This window comes from Pimephales promelas, chromosome 16 (genome assembly GCF_988280905.1).
Source record: "Pimephales promelas chromosome 16, fPimPro1.hap1.1, whole genome shotgun sequence".
NCBI lineage: Eukaryota > Metazoa > Chordata > Actinopteri > Cypriniformes > Leuciscidae > Pimephales > Pimephales promelas.
In genome coordinates this window covers 12,537,646-12,564,979 of record NC_142784.1, presented here as the reverse complement: position 1 = coordinate 12,564,979, position 27,334 = coordinate 12,537,646, and the positions used below count along the sequence as shown (strand labels likewise).

The window sequence follows — 27,334 nt, the reverse complement described above, 5'->3', positions numbered from 1 at the left end:
TGTATTTTGATAAAAACACTTTATGAACCAGGATGAAACCTGTCCATGTAGGGCTTTAATAATTATAAATTGAAACCTCTGAGTCAGATAGATAACGCAATAACAATATCCAGGTGCCAAATAAATAAGGGCTCAAACATGATGGTTGGGTGGTGTCAGTGGATTCAGGGTGAAAAATGATCATAATAAATCACTGGAGATTCCTCTTATTTCCAGATGAAGACATGGTCTTAAACATCTGTCATGGTTTGTTCAGAAGTACTGAAGGATGCAAGTGTGAATCATTATGTCCATAGCAGCAAAAATGGTTTCTTATTGGGACGGAGTAACATAACAGATCATAACTAACCGAGGTTGTCTTTTAGGATAAAAAAAGTCATACATTGAAGGTTGTGTTATGATATGAAATACACTTTTTATACACCCATGCATAAAAACACAACCGCTGCTACTCCACCCGGTCACTGCCTTCCCCGTTAATCTGGACCACCACGTGTTCTTTCTCCAGTGTGTCTGTGGTGTGTGTGTTGGGGAGTGTGAGCGGACAGGGCTGCATGTCAAAATAGCGCATGCTTTTGGTTTTGTTCCGGCCTTTTCCGTGCAGAGACGTCACCCTGGTGAAGCAGCTGCCGTACTGGATCTCGTCGGGCAGGTACGACGTCCTCTTGTGGTAGCCGGAACCCGTGCTCTCCTGAGAGGCGGTGAGGAACACCACTAACTCAAAGTGTGATTGGTTGGTTGGGGCGTTGTTTAGGGAGCTGGAGGGAGATAGGGGGTGAAAAAAGGTCAAGGGTGACAGAAAAAGAGGGCAAGGTCGTGACCCCAGGTTATCAACGCTGAATTCCAGTGCAGTTTGGTGGAGTTCGTGATCGCCACGTTCTTCGTAGAGAACAGCGCTCACGTACACGTCCACCAGCGGCCTTGGAAGCAGGTTACACACGCGGAACATCAAACAGCGCCGACCTCTGACCTCGCACACTACGGCCTGAGGGCTGAACAGGATCCCATCACAGCGCTTCTGAGAGCGGGAAAACTTTGCCACAAATGCACCTGATGGAGCAGACAAAGAATTTGAATTTAAGGAAATAGAATGAAAAGGAGCAAATTAATTAAATAATTAAAAAACAATAACAAAACCACAAATTCACCTGTGAAGTGACAGAAACAAGTTTTGGATTGAACATTTAAAAAAGTAAAATAAAACTGCATAAATAAAGTAAATTAATTATAATAATAATTTTTGGAAAAGGTAAGTTCGTCAAGACAAAGTTTGAATGTTGCTTGAATGAAGTCTTGAATGATAGTTTATAAGTGTCTAAAAAGTCCTTACAGAGTTGTTAGAAATGTCCCCAATAGAAATTTGTATCTGTGTTATATACTTATTTCTATTTTTTTCACCCCACAATGCTATTAACTGTTGGATTTCTCTCCAATTCTATTTTCTGAGGGGCAGTTAATTTCAAATTCACACTCATAATTCTTAAATTCTGAATTTTGCTCAATCCTGGTCAGAAGTCGTGTTTTGACTGACCCCTGCTGGTAGATTCTGTAACTAAAATCTTTCTCCATTGACAGTCAATACATTTTTTTGAAAGAAAGGAAATGTATCATTTAACTATAGTAAATGTTTTAAGAAAGTGTATATACTGTAGAGTCGCCTCCCTGTCTGCTGTCCTTGATGACAAATCACAATATAGTTGAGTCACATGAATCACATGGCATTTGCAGCTCAGCTGATTGGCTGGCTAACAAAACCTGTATTCAGAGCTGAGTGCAATTGAGGCAAGATGGCAGCATGTAGAGTGTGTTATTCACCCCTGGGCCACGTTTTAGGAAGTGTGCCTCCATTTCCCAGGTTTTTAAAACCTAAGGACATACAACCTGTGTGGTTATTGCTTGGGAGAGGATCATGCATCTTCAGTGCTTGAGAGTTCTGAATGTGCCCATTGTGGGAAATTCACAATGAGAAAGCTCTGTTCATGTTTGTCCCTATTCTCGATTGATGTGGGACAAGCCCAGGCAAACCAGAGGCTTCGTTCGTGGGGATCACAGGTCGAGCTGGCCGAGGAGTTCGAGAAAGGGTTGGCTCTTTCTCGCGCCTCGATCGCGGGCTCGAGCGATCAGTCGGATCAGGATGTGCTTTCTCTCAAGTCATCCGATCCAGCAGATAGCATGTTGTTGGTACCATCCAGCCAAGAGGAAGCGGATGTGATTTAAGAAGGCAAGGTAAGTGTGTACTGAGTCTTCTCAATCTGCCAGCCCCGCTTACGAGGAATGGCTGAATGTCAGGAATAGTAAATGGACTGCAGCACTTTTACAGACCCAATGGCCGCCAAAGAGCTTTACATTTTGCCTCACATTCACCCATTCACTCACTCAATCATACACCGACTGCGGTGTCAGCCATGCAACACACTCTTCGGGAGCAGGGGTTAGGTGTCTTGCTCATGGACATCTCGACACTTGGTCAGGTGGAACCGGGGATTGAACCACCAACCTTCTGGTTTGTAGACAACCTAAATGAACCACTGCCGCCCCAGGACCCGTGTAGTCCGGATTTATAAACTATATTTATATATGCGAGCTATCTCTCCATTGCGGTGTTGCAGGCCTACCAGGCAGATCTGCTAAAAGATCTGGATCAGGGCCAACGACTGTCCCCTGAAGCAGTTGCTTCCGCACCATGGATCTAGCTCTCTGGCTGGCTAAACAATGCTATCGGTCGTGTGGTCATGGAGAGGCATCTGTGGCTGAACTTGGCAGACATCAGGGAGAAAGGAAAGAATTTTCCTCTCGATGCCCCAGTCTCGCCCACTGACCTCTTTGACATATTTGTTGAGAAAGTTTTTGGAAAGTTAAGAGAGGAGAGGGCTCATTTGGCAGCATTCAGGAAATACATCCCACACCCGAGGACTGGAGGCAGGGCCTGAGGGAGAACGCACAGGAGGAGAAACGCGAGTAAGAAAAGACAAGATCTCAGGGAACTGATTAATAAGAAGCACTTTGGTAAGGACACGAATGCTGATGATAAATAGTATCTTTCCTCCTTCTTCTATCTAGAAGTTAGCTGGTAGCCTGATATAACAATATGGGAGATGATCTCCTGACTCGGGTAAACTCTGCCTTTGTTTATGGGTGCTCCTCAAGCCCCGGTTTGCCCACTTTGGACCAAGGTATTAGGCAGGCCAATAAAATCTTGGCCATTTGCCCCGAGCAAGCCTGGACGAGGCTCAATCAAGCCCCGATAGTGACAGTGGAAACGTGAGTGGCCCTGGCACACACTAGCACACCTGCTTTTGGGCCGGCAGTGGAAACTCGGGTAATGTGTATGGTTGCCGCCTACACATTGTGATAGGGTAGAGAAGATGAAGCATATTGATATAGTATACTCTTTTCATCGAGGCTCAGTGCTCCCCTACGGTGGCACAATTAAAGTTTTCCCCTTGGGTTGAGTATACTGAACATGTTCCTTTCTAAACATAGTTGGGATCGCTCTCCTTTTTGATTCCTCTTTTCAGGTCAATGCAAAAGAAAACAAAATATCATAGCCATTTGTAATCCTGCTATTTAGTTTGCTCCCCCTCCCCAACTACTGCAATGGGTTTCTAAGTAGGGGTTTGCTTCCCTGAAAAGTGTGTTATTCAATGCCTGACTGACCTGTTTATCTCTCATGTGAGTTGACAACACTAATGAGTTGAGGAAGTTCACCTAGGGGCCGTCCCTCCTTCTTGTCTGTCACTCAATGTGGTCCAGCGCTTTAAGAAAGAATAAGAGCTGTATCTAGCAGGCGTTGTATCTCTAGCAAGCTTTTCCCTTCTAATTCGGCAATGCTAATGAGTTGAGAAAGTTTGCTTAAGGAGCACCCTCCTCGTTACCTGTCTCGTACTATAGTTAGTGCAAAAATAGAAAAATATTTTACATAGAGCAGAGTTTGAGTTGCCTCCCCAGATTTCAAGGGTCTTAAAATAAGGCTAGACTACACTGTGGCTCTCGGGGTTGAGCCTCTCTCTACTCAAGGCTCCCCTTTGGAGAAGCAGCACTATCAGAGAGTTAAAAAAAGACAGCGTGGCTCCCTTAGGTAAGCTGCACTTTGAGCCCTAGGATTGTGTGAGGTGGCCCTCCCCATCTACTTTGGATATTTAAGTAGGGTCCCTTGCCCTCCTTTATCTCAGTCATCCAGGTTAGCGAGTAGAGGTTTTTGCCCCACACACAAAATAAGGAAAGGCGATATTCCTTGTTATTTGAATAAAATGGTGCCAATCTGCCTAGATTCGGGGAAAAGTGTCAAGCAAAGCGTGATCGCTCCCCTTCTTCTATAGGGTAATTTAATGGAGAAGCAGCTCTCCTGCGGTTGCCCGAGGGATAGGTTTATTCCAAAAATTTGTTTGCATTTGTTGGATTAAAGTATTTTGCTATTCTTGTGCCACAGTATATGGAATTTAAGGTACATTTTCCCCAGAAGCAGATGTATTGTCTTGGTTGATAGTGGAATATTGGGGAAAAAAAGAAAAGAAAAAATAACCTTGTGGAAGGGCATTTCATAAGAGCTGTCTCAGATGAGAAAAGACTGTCCCAACCTGGCCATTTCTTTCTGTAGAGCTCTGCCTTTTGGGGATACAGTAGCCCGCTGGGGACGGAGGAAGTTTCCAGTGAGACCAGGACTTCCCCTACTTTAGAGGCATAGCAGCTAAGAGATCTTCTATTTTTTTTGGGAAGATAATGGCTCAGGGAACGCTACGACTAGACGGTCTATGTACATAGTTCACCCGGATGGAAGGTTGAGTCAATGTATGCTATGCCCACTGAAATAGTTTCACCTAAGTGAGGAAAGCATCCCTGCAGCATGGCAGAGTGGGTATTTGTTCCCGATAGCATCCATCCAAGACATTTACAGTCATAATCATCTGAGAAGTTCATCAGAGGTAACTAATCAACCAGTTGTCACTGTCAACATGTTGCATCTGTTAATTCACTTGCTTGTGATTATGGATGGTTTTAACGTTTCCAATCTGGCGGATATGTTTATGTACTTTTGCAAATGAACTGCAATCTAAGTATTTAATATCTACAATATGACCCTAAAAAGACTTAGAACACAAGTACCATTTATAGTTTAGTTCAATAGCAGGGCATCTACAGGTCATTTCCGAGGGCTTCATGATCATCTGCTCAATACAAAGCCAGAATTGTGATGCATTTACATTAATTACTCCATTGTTCAGAGGCAAAGTTCTCATGATGAGTTTTTTTTTAAATAAATAAATATATTCATCAATGACTCTTCTATTTGCATTTATCTTTGACCTTAAATCATGTGAACCAGGATTCACATGACTTACTGTACATTCACCTAAAGCCTTTAGCTAAGTCTTTGTGTGATTCTAAAGTTTGATAAACATTTATACACACACATAAATATATTAATTATTAATTAATGGGAATATGCATGTTAACATGATTTTAGTGGGCAAGAAATGTTAAGCTTAATATGTGCTTTTTACAATCATCATCAGTGTATTAAAATCCTCCCAAGACTCTATAAAAAATATATTATAACATTATCCCAAATGCTTTTCGATTGAGTTGAACTTGTACTGAACCTGGAACATCCTTTTAACTAGGGTTGGGTATCGTTTGAATTTGAACGATTCTGATTCCGATTCCAATTCCTTGTTTCTATTCCGGTTCCTAACGATTCTCGATTCCGATTCTTTTAAGAGGCAGGGTCAAAAAAGTTTAGCTAACCTTGCTAACCAACGGCCTTTCTGAAGGAAATACTCCTTCTGTCACAAATACTCCTTTTGTCAAAAATTTTGCATTTTGCCGAGATTTCGTTATTTTTAGAAAAGTGAAGCCACACTTTGGACTGCCGACGTAAGCTACTCATGTTCAACTCGCGCGGTTATGAACACTTCCGGTAGACGCTTCTTCGTTGGTGTTCAGCGGTTTCTTCTTCCGCTCGGCGGACTGTGAATATCGAAACTAGGAATCGAAATTTTAACTTTTTAACGATTCCGGGAAAAACAAAAAGTTAGTCCCAGTTCCAATCGATACTCGATTCTCGATATCCAACCCTACTTTTAACCTAACCTAAACTTGATTAGAAATCTTAATTTCCAAAGGAAAGGTACAGTATATCTCTTATATAGATAGACCTGGTGCATATTTCTATAGTAAAGTAGAAGACTGTTTTGTGTACCGGTGATGAAGGCCTCCAGCATGAGTCCCAGCAGCATCTGCAGGGCGAGCAGCGCTATGGCGGTTGGACAGTCAGCGTTGGGGTACATGGTGCCGTACCCGATGGTCAGCTGCGTCTCGAGAGCAAAAGAGAAGGCGGCGGAGAAGCCCGTCACGTGTTTGACGCACAGCACGTGTCCGGGCGGTGGGGAGTCGTGGTTTGGCACATCCAGGTCCCCGTTGACCCGGGCGAGCAGGTACCACAACACTGCGAACAGCAGCCAGTGAAGCAGGAAGGAGCCACAGAACGCCAGCACCACCCATCGCCACCGCAGCGCCAGCCACGTCCCCCACATGTCCCGCATGGCACCTAACCACGTCTCCTTGTAGCCCGGGGCACTGCCTTGCATCAGGCTCCGCCCGTCCTTGTTAACCAGACGCTGGCGATGAGGTTTGGCCATCAGGGGGCAGGAGACGGCCTTTTGGTCACTGGTGGTGCTTGTCATGGTGACAGAAGTTTGCAAGCGGCTGGCAACTGGAAAGATGAGCAAAGCAAACCAGATATCAGCTGCACATTTCTACACATTTACATATGAAAATCAGATGTTCTTCGGGGAATAGGTCAACCTCCAAAAAATTCAAATTCTGTCTGTTAAAATGAATTCCAAACCTGAATGCTTACCTGTTATTTAGGTCTGTGAAACAAAAAGGAGACATTTTGAAGCATTTAAACCAGGTCAGCTGTTGGGCTCCATATGTGTTTGTGAGGAACAGACTTAATTTAAAGCTGTTTTTCCACTGATAATCATTACATTTCTATTAAAGCTCTAAAATTTCATTTGCAGATTAAAAATGTACCAAACAAGAATTAAACATATGCAAATAAAAGCAAAATATTAGTATATAAATAATATTGAAATTTTGTTAGTTTAAAGCTAATGGATTGCTTCAAGAAACTTATATTTAGTGCATAAGTTGTAAATGTTCAACACCATAGCGGAGTTTCCTTTTGTGTTTGGAACTACATGAGGCATAATAATGACAGATTTTCGGGTGAACTATTCCTTTAACATTTCAATTAAAAAATCTGCCGTTTCAACTGCCAGGTGATTTAATTGGTGATGTTTCTCAGTGGGGTGTGTGTGTGGAAGGGACAGCAGGAATGTGTGTTTAATCCACTCTTTTTTCGCTGTCTCTCTCTCTCTACCAGACGACGGCAAGTAATTAGTCTGACACTAAAAAGCAAAGCACTGAAATAATAATAAAAAAGAAAAAAGAACTCCAGTTGCACAATGTTTTTTCATCGTGTCACATTAATTAATGGAGTTAGATTGTGTGCTAGAGAACCTGATGAAGGATAGGGTTTCAGTCCCTTTTTGTCTGTAAATATTATCCCGGCACACGACTGAGTGTGTTTGGATGCCAGAGCTTGTGGTTAAACTGTAAAGAAGAAGAAAGTGTCACATTTTAATTTAACAAATGTTAACTTGCCCTCCGGGTTCTCCGATGAGGAGAGGGAATGTTCCACTTCAGGATGTTTTCTTAAATGAGGAAAAATGACCTTGGTTTGCTTTAAATCTTTTCAAATTCTTGCTATATTCAATATTATAGCCTGACCATGGTCATATATACATATATTTACTAGGAGAATATATATATATAGGGTCATTAAGATTTTTATTTAGAGACATTAATACTTTAATTCTACAAGGATGCATGAAATGGATAGTAAATACATTTATAATAATACAAAATAATTGTTTCCTATTTATTAAAGAATCATGAAAACAACTTACCACACTGTAAAAAAATATTTTTGGTTTAATTTAAAAAATGAAGTAACCTGGTTGCCTTAAAATTTTAAGTTCATTTAAATGGAAAAATTGAGTTAATACAATGAAGGAGATTAGAAACTCAAAATATTATGTTATCTGAACTACATAAATTATTTAAGTTGATTTGATAAAAGACAAAATGTTGTGATTACAAATCATGAAAATATTTTTTTTTACAGTGCATGGTTTCCCAAAAAATAAAAATAAATGAAGCAGCACTGTTGTTTTTAATATTGATAATAATCATACATTTTTCTTGAGGAGCAAATCATCATCAGATTTCTAAAGGATCGTGTGTGTAACGCAGCAGCAGAGAAGGAGGAAGTAGGATCCAAATGCAAGCACAATTTAATTAAACAAACAGGTAATCCACAGAAACTCAGGACAAGAAAAAGGAGACCACTACATGCAACATAACGACATCACAACAACAACAACTCACAAAGACTGAACTAAAAAAAGGGCTTAAATACATAAGCAAACAAGATAACAAGGCGGAGTGGCTAATAAGAAACACCTGGGAACAATGATCAATTAACAAGACACATGGCAAACAGGGAATCACATGACAGACAAAAACACAAGACACAAACCCCAAAATTGTGACAATGTGACTCTGCAGACTGGAAAAATGATGCTGAAAATTCATGCATCACATAAATAAATTAGCTACATTTTAAATTATACTAAAAAGGAAAATTATAAATTGTAATAATTGTTCACAATATCAAATTAAAACAGCTTTGGTAAACATAAACATTTCTTTAAAAAAAAACGTATCAGTTAATTAATAGTTTATTTATTAATTTATTAACAGTTTATTAAATTATAAATTATAACTTTTTCGTATTTTAATTGAAGGTTCTAGTTGTCACAGGGTGTTTGCATACAGATAGATGAATAAAGTTCTCAACAAAGTTTCGGGAATAATCAAAAACAGGTAAACTAAATGTGTTCATGACCAGACAAATAGTGAAGATGGCTACAACTAAATAGTGAACTAAACCAAGTATTAATGGAACACAGCTTGAATAAATAAACCAATAATGATGTGCCTATGGTGATTAAAGAGTGGCGGGAAATCAAACAAAGGAAGGCATGAGCTGAAGAAATACAAACTAAAAGTCCTTGAACTGAATTAGGCTATACTGGAGACACTAGTTCATTCTGGATCAGTTCATCCACTATTACCTCGGGTCCCTCTCCATGAAGTACTTTTGATTAGACAAGGCCATGAATATTTCCTGTACGTCATGACCTGAACTTCGTGAGAAAATTCATCACATGATGAATCACGGTAGACTGTGAGGTACGTCTTGTAGATAGTGCGTGTTTGCGGCTCATGTTCTTCATGTGATCGCGTCTGGCCACGGGGCGATAAAACACATCTCTCTTTATGTATTGTGTTCCTCAGTTTATATCTGTTAATCTGTTAACTGCATATGTAGTAATGCAATTCACTTACACAAACACTTTGCTGATGTAAAATGAGTCATTACCACTTAACCATATTGTTTTATTAACCATAATAATTTATCTTAAATAACCCTTGTCTTCACTAGATTTCATTAGTTTAAGAATGATGGGCTTTCAGTTGACAGTGTGACGCTGGTCAAATATACAGACTGGACTGAGTTAGTGTGAAAAATAGCTTTTTATAAGCTTGCATGTAAATGTTCTTTTGTATTTTTTCATACCATGGGATTTTATCATGATACATATTAGCAAACAGGGCTTTTTACACATTTATGTCAGGATACTTCTGTTGCTATTGGTTAAACATTTACAAATTACTTAAATTTGATTTTTAAAAACTGAATACATCTAGTTTGATTGAAATCTAACTAAGTACATCATTTTCTTTGTATTTCAGGATTGGTTTTCTAGCAGTTCTTTATTTTCTTTGATCCCCCCCTTTCATCAGTCATATCTTTGATTGACATCTCACCGGGCTCTGCAATTATTAAGCTATATCTCATTGACACCTCACCTTGTGAATGGTTACTTCGACACATGAGAAACAAAAGCAAAACAATGAGTTGCTGATTCCAGGATATAAGATTAACCTTGACCTTTGCTTGTGTGTGTGTGTTTGCATGTGTGTGTATGGTCAGTGCAACTATCTTTGTGAGAACCAGTTTGAGATTTAGACCGTTGAAGATGAGTAGAGAGAGTGAGAATTTAGTGAAGTGTTTAAAGGAGTAGTTCACTTTAAAAAAAACTTTTACTGATAATTCATGTCATCCAAGATGTCCATGTCATTCTTTCTTCAGTCGAAAAGAAATGAAGGTTTTTGATGAAAACATTCCAGGATTATCTCCATATAATGGACTTCACTGGGAACCAAACGGTTCAAGGTCCAAATGACAGTTTCAGTGCAAACTGTTCAAAGGGCTTTAAACAACACCAGGCGATGAATAAGGGTCTTATCAAGCGAAACGATCGCTCATTTAAAAAAACAAAAAAACAAAACAAAGTTTAAGTTTTATAAGCACAAATTCTCGCCTTGCTCTGTTCTGTAATGTGCGTTCGCAGCCCATTCTCAACCCCAAGGCGTCACTTAACTGACGCCATGGGAAGCATTTGGACATGCTTCAATATCTGACGCTTTAGGCGCCCTTTAGCGTCAGTTAGATGACGCCCTAGGATCGCGTGTACCCTACCCCCACCCCACACCTAAACCTAACCGCGTCCTCTAACTGACGCTTTCCTTTAGCATCAGTTAGATGACGCCGTAGGATCGCGTCATGTAAGTGACACTAAAGGGCGCCTAAAACGTCAAATATTGAAGCATGGTCAAAGGTGACGCCTTGGGGTGAGAATGCGTTGGCGTTCGTGACTCTCCTGTTCGAACTCGTTCATCAAAATGAACAAATCTTTTTCCGAGTCGTGACTCGAAGGGTCCTTGATAAGACCCTTATTCATCGTCTGGAATCGTTTAAAGCCTTTTGAACAGTTTGCACTGAAACTCTCATTTGGACCTCGAACCGTTTGGTTCCCATTAAAGTCCATTATATGGAGAAAATCCTGGAATGTTTTCAGCAAAAACCTTAATTTCTTTTTGATTTAAGAAAGAAAGACGTGGACATCTTGGATGACATGGGGGTGAGTAAATTATCAGCAAAAGTTTTTCTAAAAGTGAACTACTCCTTTAAAGGTCAAGACTTTAGGGTTTTAGGGATAAGGTTATAATCAGGTTAAGGGTACAGTAGGTTTAAGGTAAGGGTTCAGGTTAGGAATTTAGGCTACGTTCACACTGTCACTCCAAATCCAAGTTTTTTGTGTATCCGATTGGAATCGGATCTAAAATGATTGACTGTCCACACTGTGTTTCGCAACTGTGTTATCTATAAAACCTGTATTGGTTTCTATGTCAATTGGTAGGCATACGCCAAAAACAACAACAACCACAACATGGAGGGGTTTGCAACACAGAAATGTCCTTATTTACAACATGACAATGTGTAGCCAATGCGCTAGACTATCCTCTGGATGTCCTCTGAGGCAGCGGCAGAACCGGCTTTAGTCCGTGCTGTCGTCTCCGCCGGTTTTGCAAAACATGTCTGCAATACAGTATATTGTCATTTTCTGCTCATCCGGCACTTTGCAACCTTGTTTCTGCATGTTTCCCCAAACAACGTCTGACGCTCGAAACAGATTTGTTAAAATCGTGTTTCGTGTGATTTTTTTTTTGCCGTTCACACTTGCTAAATCTGAACGGATTTCAATCGGATATGCACAAAAAATGGATTTGGACTGACGGTCTGAACGTAGGCTTAGTTGTGATGGGTAGGGTTAGGGAAAGGAGCTGGAGATTGCATTGTGTCAATGAATGTCCTCACAAAGATAGATGTACAAGAATGTGTGTGTGTGTGTGTGTGTTGGTTTGATATGGTTGGATTTGCTGCCAGTTACTGTAAGCACTGTAACTGCTGAACTTTAGCATATGTTGTGCATGGTTTACTTTTGTGAACTTCAAGATGAACTAGAATGGAAACAATGTGTTTTGTTTTGGTGACTTTAGTTTCGAGTTTAACCAAAGATTTGGTCTGATTAAAACTGAGTGACTCTCCACTGCACACAGTTCAATGTGTCAGAGTGCAAATGAGTCTGGTGTGCTCATGGGTAAATGATTATTTCAAGTGTTCTGTGTGTGTGTGTGTGTGTGTGTCTGATGAGAGTCAGGAAAGAGGGAGAAGAGAACAGAGAGATTTGAATATTTTAAGAACATTTCCCCTAAAATCTACCTTGGAAATACAAAACTAATTAATTTAAGAATCTCTGCCATCTTTTTCTATGTGAAAAAGAAGCCTGATTCACAGAAAAAAGGCTCAAACACTTCAAATTATTATAAATTCTACAAAAATAGTCCATATGACTCATATGATAGCTTAGCGTGAGGGATATAGTGCAATAAAAATAAAGAAAGGGAAGACACAATTCAGTTTTTTTTACAGTGCAAAAGTCATATTGGCTACTTTTATGGTTCTATTTTTGTCATTTTGGATCTTGTCACCCATTGGCTTTCATTTATGGCCTGGATATATTTTTTAACAAATCATCTTTTGTGTTCCATGGAAGAAGAAAAGTCATATTGTAATGACATGATGGTTAGTAAATGATCTCATTTTTGTTTTGAGTTGAACTATTCCTTCGAGACAAAAAAACATAGATGACCCAAAATGCATCCTTGATGAATAAACAATGATTCACTAACACATGCAAACACAAACACTGCCCTGTGCTGATCCGGATGCTGATTTGCTTTCAATAGAGAGTTTGTCTTCTGAGATTGTGATTGGTCATGGTCACCCAAGGAAAAATATCTTCTATTTTTCTTTTCTCGCTATAAATCTAATCTAATGATCTCTCTCACAGAGCATTAAATATCCTGTTTTACTCACCAAATCTCTCTCTTTGGGGTTTATTAAGGATTCCTCAGAGTTTTCAGACGAAGTGTGAAATCTTCTGACAAGTTCAAGTGGGATCTAGCTTGTGAGGAACCGTAGATCCTCGGCCAGAGGGTAAAACCAATCCAGATACTTCTGTAGGAGACACCAAAGAATCAGATGCACCGAGGGACTACAACAAACACACACATTCAATGAAGAGAGCCGGCCCTGAAACTCATTGGTCACATTACTCAGCATGTGGCCAATTAGGAGAGCTTTAGAGAGGAGGAGAACACCTAGAGTCTCTCTCTCTCTCTCTCTCTCTCTCTCTCTTTCTGTGTGTGTGTGTGTGTGAGAGATGAAAGGAACAGAACAGTAGCTTTTAGTTCCCACCCATCTTTCTGAAGCTACTTTGACTGCTAAACTTCTTGCAACAACTGTTTCTCTTTCGGCTGAAGTACGAAAACAGATTTTGTCCTGTTTTTGTTGGTCATTGTGTGTGTTTCTGCCTAAGTGCTTGTGTTAAAGGGTTAGTTCACCCAAAAATGAAAATTAAGTCATTAATTACTCACCCCCATGCTGTACCAACCCTGTAAGACCTTCGTTCATCTTCGGAACACAAATGAAGATATTTTTGATTAAATTTGAGAGCTGTATATAGACTGCCTAAGGGACTGCCTCTTGACGGCCCAGAAAGTCAATGAAGAAAATGTTTAAATATTCCATGTGACTACAGCGGCTCAAGTATAAGTTTATCAAGCGACGAGAATACTTTTTGTGCGAAAAAACAAACAAAAATAACGACTTTATTCGACTATTCCTTTTCTTCCTTGTTGGCCTGAAACGAGACTTCAATACGATTTCCACGACGCATGCGCGAGAATTGCGATCTCCTTCAACTACTTCAGTTCAGTTCTCGCGCATGCGTCGTGGAAATCGTATTGAAGTCTCGTTTCAGGCCAACAAGGAAGAAAAGGAATAGTCGAAGAAAGTCGTTATTTTTGTTTGTTTTTTCGCACAAAAAGTATTCTCGTCGCTTGATAAACTTATAGTTGAGCCACGGTAGTCACATGGAATATTTAAACGTTTTCTTCATTGACTTTCTGGGCCGTCCCTTAGGCAGCCAATGTGGTAGTTATACAGCTCTCAAATTTAATCAAAAATATCTTCATTTGTGTTTTGAAGATGAACGATGGTCTTACGGGGTTGGTTCAGCATGGGGGTGAGTAATTAAAGACTTAATTTTCATTTTTGGGTGAACTAACCCTTTAATGCTTACGTAATATCTCTCATTTACAGGAAAGGGTCACCGCATCGCTGATAATAGTTTTTGTGGTCACATTTAATTAAGTTCTTGGTTATGTTTCAAATGAGACATTTGTGAGATTACGCCTTTTTTCTTAGGCGTGAAATGCAAGAAGCGCCAAAGTCTCCATTTAATCTCAGTGCCGTTTTGGAGAAACTTTGAGATTAAAGAGATCTCATTTGTGGTTTTACTTTCCAGTGGGTAATGCCACACTTGTAAAAGGTATCACTTGTGCAACCATGCTTTGCACAGCACTAAAATGCTAATAAATGTTATTTCTAGTAATGATGTGAGGCTAATTGACAGATTTGCAAAGGAACATGGCTGCTTGTGGAAAACGTTTGCATTGTAACAGGTCCAGCTTAACAGAATGAGAGCTCCACATAAAATAATGCATTGAAATATCAACAAATACAAATGCTTATGGTTATTTATGAGCAGTTTCCTCAGGCAGGCTCATCATTTTCTGTGACATGGCATTTGAATACAGAATGGTTGCATCACACAGCTGATGGTCTCAGTTCATTTCAGTGATAAGAAATCTAAATAATAGATAACTAACAGCTAGATTCTGTAGTTAGCTAAAGAGCAAGCAATGTTGTTAATTTACTAATGCATGGCAGGTGAAAATAGCATTACATATTTATATGAATAACTTGTGTGTTCATTTATTTGTCGGAAAATTGCTGCCATTTACTCACCTCATGTCGTTTCAAACTTGCATTACTTTCTCATCACAGGAACACTTCAGAAGATCGTCGTCCATGAAAGCATCGGCCATACAAAAGACATATGGGTGAGTAAAATATATTAACCTATTTATTATAAAACAAAATTATTGCATACTTTACCTTGTTGAAGAGTTCACATAGGACATTTGCTCCTTCGAGCATCAATGACCATTCACAGCCTTTGTTGTGCAGTCTCTCAATTGTCCTGAGGCAAAGCTGGGCCTCAACATCATTGAGAACTGTGGGCAGAGCTCAGACGTGCAGCGCATGCAAGGCACTAAAGAGTTACATGACTTGAAGTTTTTTTCGTCAACAGCAATAATTTATGAACGTTACTGCTCATTGAGTCAGAAGATGTAAATGGATGTCTAAAGGATTTTGGGATATTTGATCTCAAGCTAAGTCAGAAAAGAGGAGTCACATTTGGTAGATATAGTTTAGAGCTCAGGGAGGAATTACAAGTTAGACATTTTGTTCTCTGTTACATTTGACATTTCTACAACTGTTCATCAGGTAAGATGGCCCCCCACCTTTATTTTTTTCTCCTCACCATAGATGGTACAACATCTAATCTCAGCACTTGATGAATGGCTACACAATTAAAAATTTTGTAATTTCATCTGAATATTAATGTTATGTAAAATTAATGTAAAATCCCCCCTCAAACGTGCTGCGTAACATGAAAATGAACATCATTGGTTCTTGAGGAAGGACAAACGTGCTGCGTAACTTGAGAATGAACCTCAATGGTTCTTGAAGAAGCTCAAACGTTCTATGTAACTTGAGAATGAACCTCATTGGTTCTTGAGGAAACTCAAACGTTCTATGTAACTTGAGAAAGAACATCATTGGTTCTTGAGGAAACTCAAACGTTCTACGGAACTTGAGAAAGAACATCATTGGTTCTTGAGGAAACTCAAACGTTCTACGTAACTTGAGAAAGAACATCATTGGTTCTTGAGGAAACTCAAACGTTCTACGTAACATGAGAATGAACCTCATTGGTTCTTGAGGAAGCTCAAACGTTCTACGTAACTTGAGAAAGAACCTCATTGGTTCTTGAAGAAGCTCAAATGTTCTATGTAATTCGAGAATGAACCTCATCGGTTCTAGAGGAAGTAAAAACGTGCAGAATAACACAAGAATGAACCTCATTGGTTCCTGCCGAAGCTCAAACGTGCTGTCTAACATGAAAATGATCCTTATTGGGTCTTGAGGAAGCACAAACATGGTGCATAGCATGAGAATGAACCCCCTTGGTTCTTGAGGAAGGACAAACGTGCTGCGTAACTTGAGAATGAATCTCACTGGTTCTTGAAGAAGCTCAAACGTGCTGCGTAACTTGAGAATGAACCTCATTGGTTCTTGAAGAAGGACAAACGCTCTACGTAACTTGAGAATGAACCCCCTTGGTTCTTGAGGAAGGACAAACGTGCTGCGTAACTTGAGAATGAACATCATTGGTTCTTGAAGAAGCTCAAACGCTCTACGTAACTTGAGAATGAACCTCATCGGTTCTAGAGGAAGTAAAAACGTGCAGAATAACACAAGAATGAACCTCATTGGTTACTGCCGAAGCTTAAACGTGCTGTCTAACATGAGAATGAACCTCATCGGTTCTTGAGAAAGTGCGAAAGTGCAGCGTAACCCGAGAATGAACCTCATTGGTTCTTGCTGAAGCGCAAACGTGCTGCGTAACATGAGAATAAACCTCAAATAGTTACAAATAGTGTGGTTCTTGTCCAGCTCCTTTCCCCCTTCAACTTCATAGAAGCCAAAATATTTCCACCCGTCAGCTTTTAACGCGGAGGGTGTTTGGATTTCCCACATTTAGCCATCGAAACTCTGTTTTGTGCACGCCCCAGACGGTCCGGCCACTGTATTATGTGCTTCAGATTCAGATTCAGTCTTTTGCGTTCCGTCAATATTATGTTATTATAAATATATACAAATATATATCTCTAAATATATATATATATATATATATATATATATATATATATATCGATTTTTGACATTTGTGAATCGATTCAGAATTGTCCGCGTTCGCATCGTGATGAATCTGAGAATCGATTTTTTTCCCCCACCCCTAATGAGAATGAACCTCACTGGTTCTTGAGGATGCTCAAACGTGCCACGTAACACGAGAATGAACCTCATTGGTTTTCACAGAAGCTAAAAAGTGCTGTGTAACGCATGAGAATGAACCTCATTGGTTATTGAGGAAGCTCAAACATTCTGAGTAACATTGATAATGAACCTCATTGGTTCTTAAGGAACTAAATACTATTGTATACTATAATGTATTTTGAAAGTGTACAACCAATACATTGTTACAATTTTCAGGACAGTTAAAATATACCTAAAATATAGTTTGAATAAAGTGCAAATAAATACACTTAAAAAATTAACTGAATTTTCACTTAATATAATAATAATAATAATAAACTAAAATACAGTTATTTTAAAGTGTTTTAAAATTTATATTGTGAAAATAGATAAAAGCATGATGCTAATATGCTTTTAATATATTTAAATATTTTTTTTATACTTTTATTATATTTAAAGAAGTCAATTTTTTGTTAGTATATTTGCAATGAACTATTGAAAAGGGGAATATATTTCAAATAAAATAAAGTATAATTTTCTTCCACTAAGGGGCGGTCACAAAAAACTACGGTCCTAAAACTGCAGCCTCCAGTATTGCGGGAATATAATCAAAGACAAGGAATGTGCATATAAACGCACTCAGTGACAATAACAAAGGTAAAACATTATTCAGGATTTGGTATTTAATTTTTACTGGCTGTAATCTTTTTAAAAAAAATCTTGGTTTCTAGACATTTATTATTGTATTACAGTAATTATAGACTAATGAAAAGGATCATTGGGAATAATTGTGGTCATTGAGAATAAAAAGATAAAACATAGTTTTAAACGTAATTTGATCAATTGATTTGATCAATTGATTTTGAGGTGATGATGATCATAATAATAAGAACTAGATGGCAGACAGATCAGTCATTATTCAGTATTAAATATTTGATTTGGTCGTTGTGCAAGGCAATACGTTACACATTGAATTCAAGCAAAATAGTGTTAATATTTGTTTTGTTTACATTGCATACCAGCAGAGGGTGCACTGTAGCCACAAACCAAATCTAACCAATATTCAATCTGTACTGCAAGAACAGTGGTTACAGTAATAAAATACTCTCTTCACTGTCACTTATTGCCCTCACACAGCAAATGTTTCACAGACACTCCAAAGCACATCTTGCACCATTTTAGCAGAGACAAATGTGTGAATACACACACATAGCTATGAAAAGACTTTCAGAATGAAGAAAGATCAAAGGATGAGAAAATGAGATGTTTTTTTGCCCGCTGTCTGACAACTGCAAATTACTGGTATTCAATTACAGTCTGCACATACAGGCAGATATACACAAAATTTTGATAAAATGATTTGACATGAGTAAATGGACTTAGATGTTAAAATCTAAAGCTATTGGAAGATTTAAATAACTTAAAATCAATGATTCATGTTAACACTGGTCTGATGAATAGGCCCTCTGCATGTGTTTAAATGTTTATGGTTTCACTTCTGGCTGCACCAAATGAATTTGGGGATAGTTTAACATATTGTTGTGTGCTGTCTGGCAGGAGAAGAAACAGAAACTCCCCACAGCTCCCCACACCTTTCCCGTATTTAATCTCCTTTGGATAATTCAGTAGCGTTAACAGTCTGATAAGTGTTGTGAAACATAGTCCACTGTACAAGTTAGATATGAGGCTTATCAAACCCATTTCCTCACCACATTCCTCAATAAACACTGGCCTCTCCATGTGTGTGAATGCTAAATAAATCCAAAGGACAAATTATTGCTCAGTGGCTCTTTCAAAGTTCAAACGGAGATTTATTTGTTTTAACTTTATGTTTCTCCAAAAATTCCTCAGGAGAAATAAAGCTACAAATTATACAATTGTTGACACGCATAATGAATATGGAAATACATGTGGATACCAGCTCAGAAGATTTGATGAGAAGTTTTGTGTGTTATTGATAATGAAAGATATATTTTATTGGAATCTCTTTTGATTTAAAACTTTAATATTTCGGTGAATCTGGGCACACTTTGAGATGTCTTTTCTCCAGTCTCCATTTGCTCTTCATTTCCCACAGGGTCCAATGTAAAAACAATATTTGTTTTGTTTGCACTATACTGTACGTGCAATAGCATGAAAATACATTTCAGTGCTGTGATAACATTGCAGACGAGTATTGGACTAACATGGTGATGTTAATAAAACAATGTTTGAGTAGCATTTGCCTGCTTCCTGAGATATAGTGTGCACAATGCTTGACTAAAACAATTACAAATTCCTAAAGCCAGTGAAAATGCAAATGTAGTTGACTTGTCCAAACACACACACACACACACACACAGAGGCAGGTTTTGTTTTAGCTTCATTCTACTGTTACTGTGAAACCAGGTCACAGCACAGAAGGAACACTGTCCGTCCGAGAGCGAGAAAGACTGAGACGAAGGGAAAGAGAATAAGAGAATGTGAGAAAAACAAGGAGTGGAAAAATAAATAGCTGAAAAATGTCCGTGAGCCAAAGAGAGAATGGAAAGAGAGACCAGAGACATCAACCAGTGGAGATTGTCTGAGAAAAAATGTGATCACTGCTTGTAAAACTCAATGCTAGGGTGTTGCTATGGGGTTGCTATTTTTAGTCCTTTGCTATGAGGTTGCTAAGGTGATTGATAGGGTGTTCTAGCTGGTTGCTCATTGAGGTCAAAAGAGCCTCTAATATTCAGAAGTCTTCAGAGTGGTCTAACCAACACAGGCAGTAAACGGTAACACTTTATTTCGATGGTCCACTAGGCGTTCTACAAACTATTAGTAACTCTGCAACTACATGTCAATTTATCCTACTAACCTGAACCAACCCTACCCTGATCTCATGAAGTAGCGTGTGTATGACACGCCAATTCGTATTTCCATTTTTGGCGTGCTATCAAGACGCATAATCGCCTTTCAGCGTGTTTATGAACGCCGTTGACTTAACGTTATATAAATATATGACTTACCTCAACCCCGTCCCTAAACCTAACCGTCACTGGGGTTAATGGCATTTATGAGTGTTCCCTTAACATCCTAGGAAAAAAAAAGATATGACTTACCTCAACCCCATCCCTAAACTTAGCCGTCACTGGGGTTAATGGCATTTATGACTGGAGATTTGACTGTGTGTTCAGACACGCGGAATGACACGGACGTTAATGGCGTAGACATATACGCATACACGCGGATACACGCGGATAGCACAAAATGCGTGGAGATAACACGCCACCTGACTCGAAAGTGGCGTATATGTTTACGCAAAAGTCATGATGTCCTACCCAAATATACTAATTCTCTAATGAGAGTTTGTTGACATAGAAATTCAAGAGAGTTAAATTGACATTAGGTGCCAAAGTTACTTAGGCAGAATGTCTAAAGTAACCAGTAAGCAAAGAAGTATGAAATAATTGACTGGATGACTAACTTGTAAGTTAGTCGAACCGACCTGATCTCTATGTCTCAGGTATCTTCTTGTCTTCAATGTAAATCTGGTAATTTTGTGTATGTTTTATTGTCCGCCTCAGCTATAACAATAGCAGACCTTGCCACAAGTTACTCACAAACAATAAACCCCCTGTATAAGCAGCACTAAAGCCACATTTTTACAATTTCTAATAAATGACAGACCACATATCATTAATTTGCTGTGTAGTGAAACAAATCGAATTTTTTTTAACCCAATTTGAGCCACGGTTGCAGTGAAATAGTTTTGCAACAGACCAGATGTGATATTCTAATCAAAACTATGTGCACAAAGAGGGAATTACCAATAATTTTGTATTACATTAACATTATTTATGTGAATTAGTTGGTAATAATTATATTCAAAATAATATATATTTTTTGTAATTGTTAAAAAATGTGTTACATTGATTAGCCCTAAACATCTACTATGTTTTTTTGCTTCCAGATGTATTGCCAGCCATATATTTTGTGTGGATATGTTCATTCGTCCATTATTTATTCATTTTAACAGATTGAATAAGCAGAAGGTAACGGTTGCTTCATGACAAGTTTGAAAGTTCAGTGCGACAGCAACTAGCGGGCAAAATGTGACAATCATATGTGATTGAGAAAGTGGACAGGCAGCTTAGCAATCCTCAAATAAATTATTTTCTGTAATATCTCACTAAATGCTGTTTTTTTCTAACCCGATCTCACGGGAATTCGTGCGAATTTTACGAGGTGGCTAATTCGTAACAATTCATACGACCTCACTCATACAAATTAGTACGATTTTGCTAAATCGTACATATTTTACGAATTGGCCAATTCGTATGAATTTGTACGAATGACCTACCCCTTACCCGCCCCTAAACCTAACCATCACGTGGGTTTAGACAAATTGTATGAATTCGTACGAGTGAGGTCGTACGAATTAGTACAAATTAGCCACTTTTTAATCACTCGTACGAATTCGTACGAATTGGTCGTGAGATAGTGTACTTTTTTCAGTATTTTCCCTCTATAAGTTTTGGTGTTCGCTTTCCTATCCACATTGAACAGAGGAGTCACTTCATCTTGTCTGAAAATGTCTTGTTGCAGCAATCATGTACAAAAAAAGAGGTCAGATTTTTTTTTCTTCAGTGTGTTAATTTTCTTAGAAACAGTAATACATGTCAAGTGTGCCAGTTTCCTGTTCACAAGACAGATTAAGATGTGACTGCACACTACAAACATTCAGACAGGTTAGTGAAATCTTTAAAGGGGGGGGGGGTGACTGCGATTTCAATTTTTTTATTTTAAATAGTGTGTAATGTTGCTGTTGGTGCATGAACAGTATCTGCATAAGTTGCAGCACTGAAAGGTCACTGTAAGCAGTGATATCGTCTTTTAAAAATCATGAAGTTTAATGCCTACAAAAACGACTCGATTGGGACTACAGCTGGGTTATGGTACGTCACTAACCCATAGATTTGCATCAACCCAAAAAAGGGATGCAAAAAAGGGCATGGCCATATTTCTGTGGCTCGTCGAGTCAGCTTCACACAGGTCTTCTGTGTTTGAGTTTCCCACGTACGCTGTATAGTTCGTCAACAATGGATACTATTTATATGTTTGATTATGTTCCTGAAAATGACGATCGTAATCTAGCTCTCTGTGCTGCACATTTTACGGAAGACAGCTTCCAGAATCTCCACGAATTCAACACCGGATTCAACAAGAAACTGTTACTAAAACATGAAGCAGTTCCGACTTTAAAAGCAGAGGCAGCAGTTGTTGGGCCACAACCTGTAAGTATGCTAAGACTTCATCATCATTTTAAATGTATTTGCATGTAATTTCAGACCTAATGTTTTAGTTTCATCAAATGCCAGCACTGGCTTTATAGCCACTTAGTTATGCTATTTGTGTCTACGACAAACGCGAACAAACATTTTGGACCTGATTTTGTATATGTACTAATTTTATAAATGTATTTTTCATATATATATACTTTATGACGTTATTTGTCGATTTGATCAAGAACGTAAACCAATGCCAACGCTGTTTGTGTATATTATAGTAGCCAGTTAGTTCAATGCCATTGTGTAAAACAAACGTGTATAAAGTTAAAAAAAAATATATAGGCAAATGACCATTCAGAAACGGTCATCTTTGTAAGAGCCGTGTGTGATGAGGTTCTGCTTGACTCTCTTCATCGCCGCTTTCTGGGTCTGATTCTGGCTCTTACTGATATGGCAGTATCGACACCATTATGTACATTTGACAGGAACACACATGCAACTTTCGCCCGTAAAGGTAATGGGCATTAAGTATCCGGACAACGTGCAGTTTAGCCAATCACAACACACCAGCCCAAACGAACCAATCTGAGCCCATTGCCTGTTTCTGAGGGAGTAGTTTCATAGAATCAGGAAGTCAACCGCTCATTCAAATGACCGAGAACGCGGCTTACAATAAAGGTGAAATATATGAAAAATAAGACTTAAAAAAAAAAGAAAAACCACGAATACGTGCTATATTGCACCCCATAAACACAATCACGCAAAGAAAAAAAGCAGTAAACCACCCCTTTAAATACTAGTTAACATTCGCTTACAGGTTTTGTCTCGCATGCTTATGATTTAGTGTCTCATCTGGCATTGTTTTAGTTGAATGAGCTTGGTCTGCCACTGCACAAGCCTGATCTCTAAAGTAGGTTCTTTAAATAGGTATCCAGACGTTATGAGATTCCCAAGAGGGTCGAAACGGGAACGTCGCCTCAGTGACCGCTGACACTTTTTCTAATGATGACTTGACTCACATGATGGAAAGAGACTAAGAGAGAGATAGAGAAGGTGAGATAAAAAAGCCGGGGTTGGGTATTTATTCCTCTGTTGGGGTCAGGAGGTTTATTGGTCTAAAATGACTAATTCTACGTATGCAGATCAGCACCAAATGTTCTGCATATACAGAAATCAAGAAGGACATTTCCTTCAAGCAATTCACTCCTCAGAAATCATTGGGACTGTGTGTGTGTGTGTGTGTGTGTGTGTGTTTGCTGAGGTCCAGACAGTGCTGGCATTGTTTGAGCATTCAATAAAAGGAGTGAATCACCAAGAAAGACCACAAATACATAAACACACACACACACACACACACGCACACACTGTGTCTGTCTCTTACTTCATTGCAAATAAAGTGAGTCTGATGCCCATTTCCTTTCAGATGCCCATTTTGTGTGTGTGTGTGTGAGAGAGCAAAATAGTTTTTTTAAGGAGAGTTCAACTGTTTTCTGCTTGACTAGGTCTGACTAGTCATTCTGTCTTCTAGCATACGTAGACAGAACACATAACACTGTCTCTTTCTGTTAGCAGTTACAGAGAGAACAGTTGCGTCACTAACTCGTGGTTTTGACCCCACAATTATTAGCTCCATTGCTTCACACAAGAAAAACAGTATATTCCTCAGAGGTTACTCTTTCATATCTGGTGTAACATTAAATATGTTTCAATTACATATCAACTTTGAGTTTTTCTATTCTTCTAAGATTCCTTAGGCTTAAGCTTTTTATATTTTATATCAAATGTTTATATTTATGAAATTAATGTGGCTTTAGTATGGCTGAAATATTTTCTCTGGAAGAATTTTTTGAGCTTGAATTGAGATCTTTGACCTTTGATTTTGATATCTTAGTAAGTCTGAGCACATGCCATAGAGTCTAGGGCAGGGTTTCTCAACTGGTGGGTCCCAAGACAGTTCTGATGTTTCTTATGTTTTTTTTTTTTTCTGATGTGAGACTTTTATTGTGAAAGACATGCGTGAATGCTGTCAGACACAGTTTAAGTACCTGAGAAAAAACGTGTTGTCCCGATTCAGTAGGTGTTTCTCAATGTCAAGGATACTTCCTTGGCAGGACGGGTCCTTCCAAGTCATTTCCTTCAGAGGCTAGGCAAGGGTCCTCTTTAGCATTCGGAGAACATGTAAATGGAACAGGCTAGCAAGTGCACGTCATTGCGTCATTACATCAGTGAAAGGTCCGCTTCGGCGCTGCAAAAATCATTGTGCTGGTGTACTGCACTGTTTAAATACACTTGACAGTCCTTATTTTGTCTTGTCAGTCCTCATAGAAATAAATAAATAAAGGGATAATGTATAACCAGGCGGTTGTTATAGTGAATACAACCCCGCAAACTCTAAAGCAGAGGGGTCTTGATCAGCCGGTTGTATTCGCTGTAACAACCGCCTCGCTATTTTCCCACTTATAACACGGCTATCTACCAAATAAATCAATAATTTTACACAAAATATTGATTTAAAAAGGAGTTTATTCATTCAAAAACGGAGTTAACAGAACTACCTCCATAGCAACATGATAACGTTAGCTGTTAAAACACATGCAATTGTAAAATATGTGACCAAAAAAAAGGCTTACTTCATATATGAAGTAAAAATTAAAAAGTTAATCACCAGTAAAAGGGAACAGCTTTAAATCCCCTCAGCAAATTTGAGCCGATATGTGAAATAGTTTAACAAACATTAAATAAATGGCTAAACTGAAATTATACTTGCTTACATTTGAAAGCATATTGCCGTTATCACTCCGACTCCGCTAACGGTCGACATTTTTTTATTTTTTGAACAAGATAGCAAAGCTGCGCATAGGATTGTGGGTGATTTAAGAGCGCGAAGGCTACACATATGCATCCTTTCCTGTGTATGGGATATTTTCCGAACGAAGGACTCAGTCCTTGGTTGAAATTCTGAGGATCCTTGACATTGGAACAGTCCTTCGACGGACGTCGATGACGTAGCATCCTCGAAATTCCGGCTTCCGAGGATCCTTCCTTGACATTGAGAAATGCCTAGTATCTGTAGGCAGATGAGATGTTGTCAGGCTATATGTCAATGTCATTATTCTAATGTTTCGTAGCTTCTAAAAAGTCTCACCTCAGAAAACGAACTTTCCTGTCCTGTCAGCTGTGATCCTGTGCTCGTAGTGCACACTCTTCAATTGCTCGTGCAAATGTGGTGTGTGTTGTAATAGGCCTACTGTATATCTTTACTATTGGTGATCTTTACTATTTAGCTAAAACTATTTAAGTAGTTTTAACTAATCTGCTACAGCAAGAAAATGATTTATCAAAACTCAAAAAGTAAATAATATTCTGTTTATTTTCAACATCATGAATAGTACATATTTTTACCATTCACGACCCTCGCGTTGCTCTCCGCCATTTTGAAAAGGTCAAAGGTTATCTCATCTGGCAAGTCGTGCATCAAAATATTCTATGAGCTTCCCAGTCGAAAATATCACATGAGGATGTGTTCATGTGCATTTTCTACGTCGGCTTTTGGTTTTTACCATAATTACCATAGGATGTGTACGCACCATATATATAAAGCGGAAAACAAGCTACGAACACGCAACGTTTACGTTGTCAATTCGCAAGTCACGAAATACAGTTAAAGTACTAACAAATCACGTAACATGTTGTATGTTTTTTGGGAAGGATTTGCTTGTAGGTATGATTGGCATTGCTTCATTGTATTCATAAGGTGCAGTTTCCATGTTTCATGAACAGTTCCTAGTATTCGGTATTTAACTGTTGTTTCAGTTACACCAAAATGCCACTTCATTTTAACTTGATACTAGACATAATGGTGATGTGCATCATCGCCAATATTTATACCCAAGTTCAGATAAGATCAGGAAGCATTATGTTAATCATGTAAAAAAAAAATAGCTCTGGCCTCTTGGTATTACACTCAAGCGTAGCTAAACATTGTGGTTTTTAACACCATTGAAAGAGACAAACGCATATGTTCCCTACGGCTGGTCTTTATGCTGAACTCAATATTAAACCGGTTACCGGACTTTGCAGGGGACATGTCTCACTTTTTAGAGAAGTGACAGCAGAATTTAGACATGTAGGCAAATTTTTCAAACCAGAGGTGAACCAAAGGTCTGGTTTGAATAGGATATATGAATACGAGTTTATGGAATCAAAAGATAGACAATAGACAAAAAGTTGATTCATAAATGGATTAATACAAGAATAATATGTTTGAAAGGATTAATCATAAAAGAATAATCATAATCATAACATTTTTTTGTCTCGAAGAGAGTGAGAGAGAACCCAAACGCAAAGGCAGATCAAATGTCTCTTTAATAACTCAGGGGAGCCGCTTGGCAATAATCAGAAAACAGAAGCTGACAGGCAAAAACAGTTCAAACAGAAGGCTTGAAGATAAGGACAACTGAAGAGAGTCTGCACACTAGGCTCAGGAAATCCCCTGGAGGATGCAGCGAAGCATCCGGTTAGCAGATGAACAGCTATAGAGTTCTTTTGGACCCGACAGCCAGAGACGGGGCAAGGAGATGAAGATCAGATAACTAATCAGGAGACGGCACATCCCACAGTGGACACGACAGGACTGGAGAATGACAGAGAAACGTCAGGTATGTAACATACTTCAAAAAATACTCCTGCAGGGAACAAAGGAAAATAGGGAGAAGAAATAGGAAGGAAGAGAGAACAGGTGTGAGTGTTAACGAGATGAGATGAAGAACAGCTGAGCGAGGAGAGAGAAAAGGGGAAAAGATGTAAATAGGGAAAAAACAGAAGAGGGAGTAAGAGAGAAAGCTCCTCCTGGCGCTCCCGAGGAGGAGGACTGGCGAGAACGGTAGAAGTCATCAATCAGCGAGCGGCCCAGGATGTTCCGGGCCGCGAATCCCTCCCAATTGACCAGGAACTGGTGACCAAGGCCACAGGGTCGCACATCCAGTAACTTAAGGACTCTATAAGTGGAAGAATCCATGAAGAGAACAGGTGT

General features: G+C 38.9%; 2 protein-coding genes across 2 annotated transcripts; both read right to left on the bottom strand.

Annotated features, from left to right (window-relative positions):
* Positions 1-308: 308 nt before the first annotated feature.
* On the bottom strand, positions 309-15,084 carry kcnj13 (potassium inwardly rectifying channel subfamily J member 13). The gene is made up of 5 exons (XM_039671061.2): positions 15,062-15,084; positions 14,912-14,936; positions 12,917-13,057; positions 6,200-6,712; positions 309-1,050 (listed from the first exon to the last, which is right to left on the bottom strand). Exons 4-5 carry the CDS (start codon positions 6,681-6,683, stop codon positions 449-451), a joined length of 1,086 nt encoding a protein of 361 aa, XP_039526995.2. The 5' UTR covers positions 6,684-6,712; positions 12,917-13,057; positions 14,912-14,936; positions 15,062-15,084; the 3' UTR covers positions 309-448.
* A 398-nt stretch (positions 15,085-15,482) lies between these two features.
* On the bottom strand, positions 15,483-16,800 carry LOC148973320 (uncharacterized). Its single transcript, XM_089121004.1, has one exon. The coding sequence runs from the start codon at positions 16,502-16,504 to the stop codon at positions 15,575-15,577; it is 930 nt and encodes a 309-aa protein (XP_088977130.1). The 5' UTR covers positions 16,505-16,800; the 3' UTR covers positions 15,483-15,574.
* Between the last annotated feature and the right edge of the window lie 10,534 nt (positions 16,801-27,334).

What these genes read in the sequence shown, in the direction of transcription:
- LOC148973320 (XM_089121004.1), bottom strand. Translation starts at nt 16,504, where the DNA reads ATGAGGTTCATTCTTGTGTTATTCTGCACGTTTTTACTTCCTCTAGAA.
- kcnj13 (XM_039671061.2), bottom strand. Translation starts at nt 6,683, where the DNA reads ATGACAAGCACCACCAGTGACCAAAAGGCCGTCTCCTGCCCCCTGATG. An exon ending in GCTGGAGGCCTTCATCACCG is followed by an intron (nt 1,051 to 6,199) that starts GTACACAAAACA and finishes CTGCTCCATCAG; the next exon opens with GTGCATTTGTGGCAAAGTTT.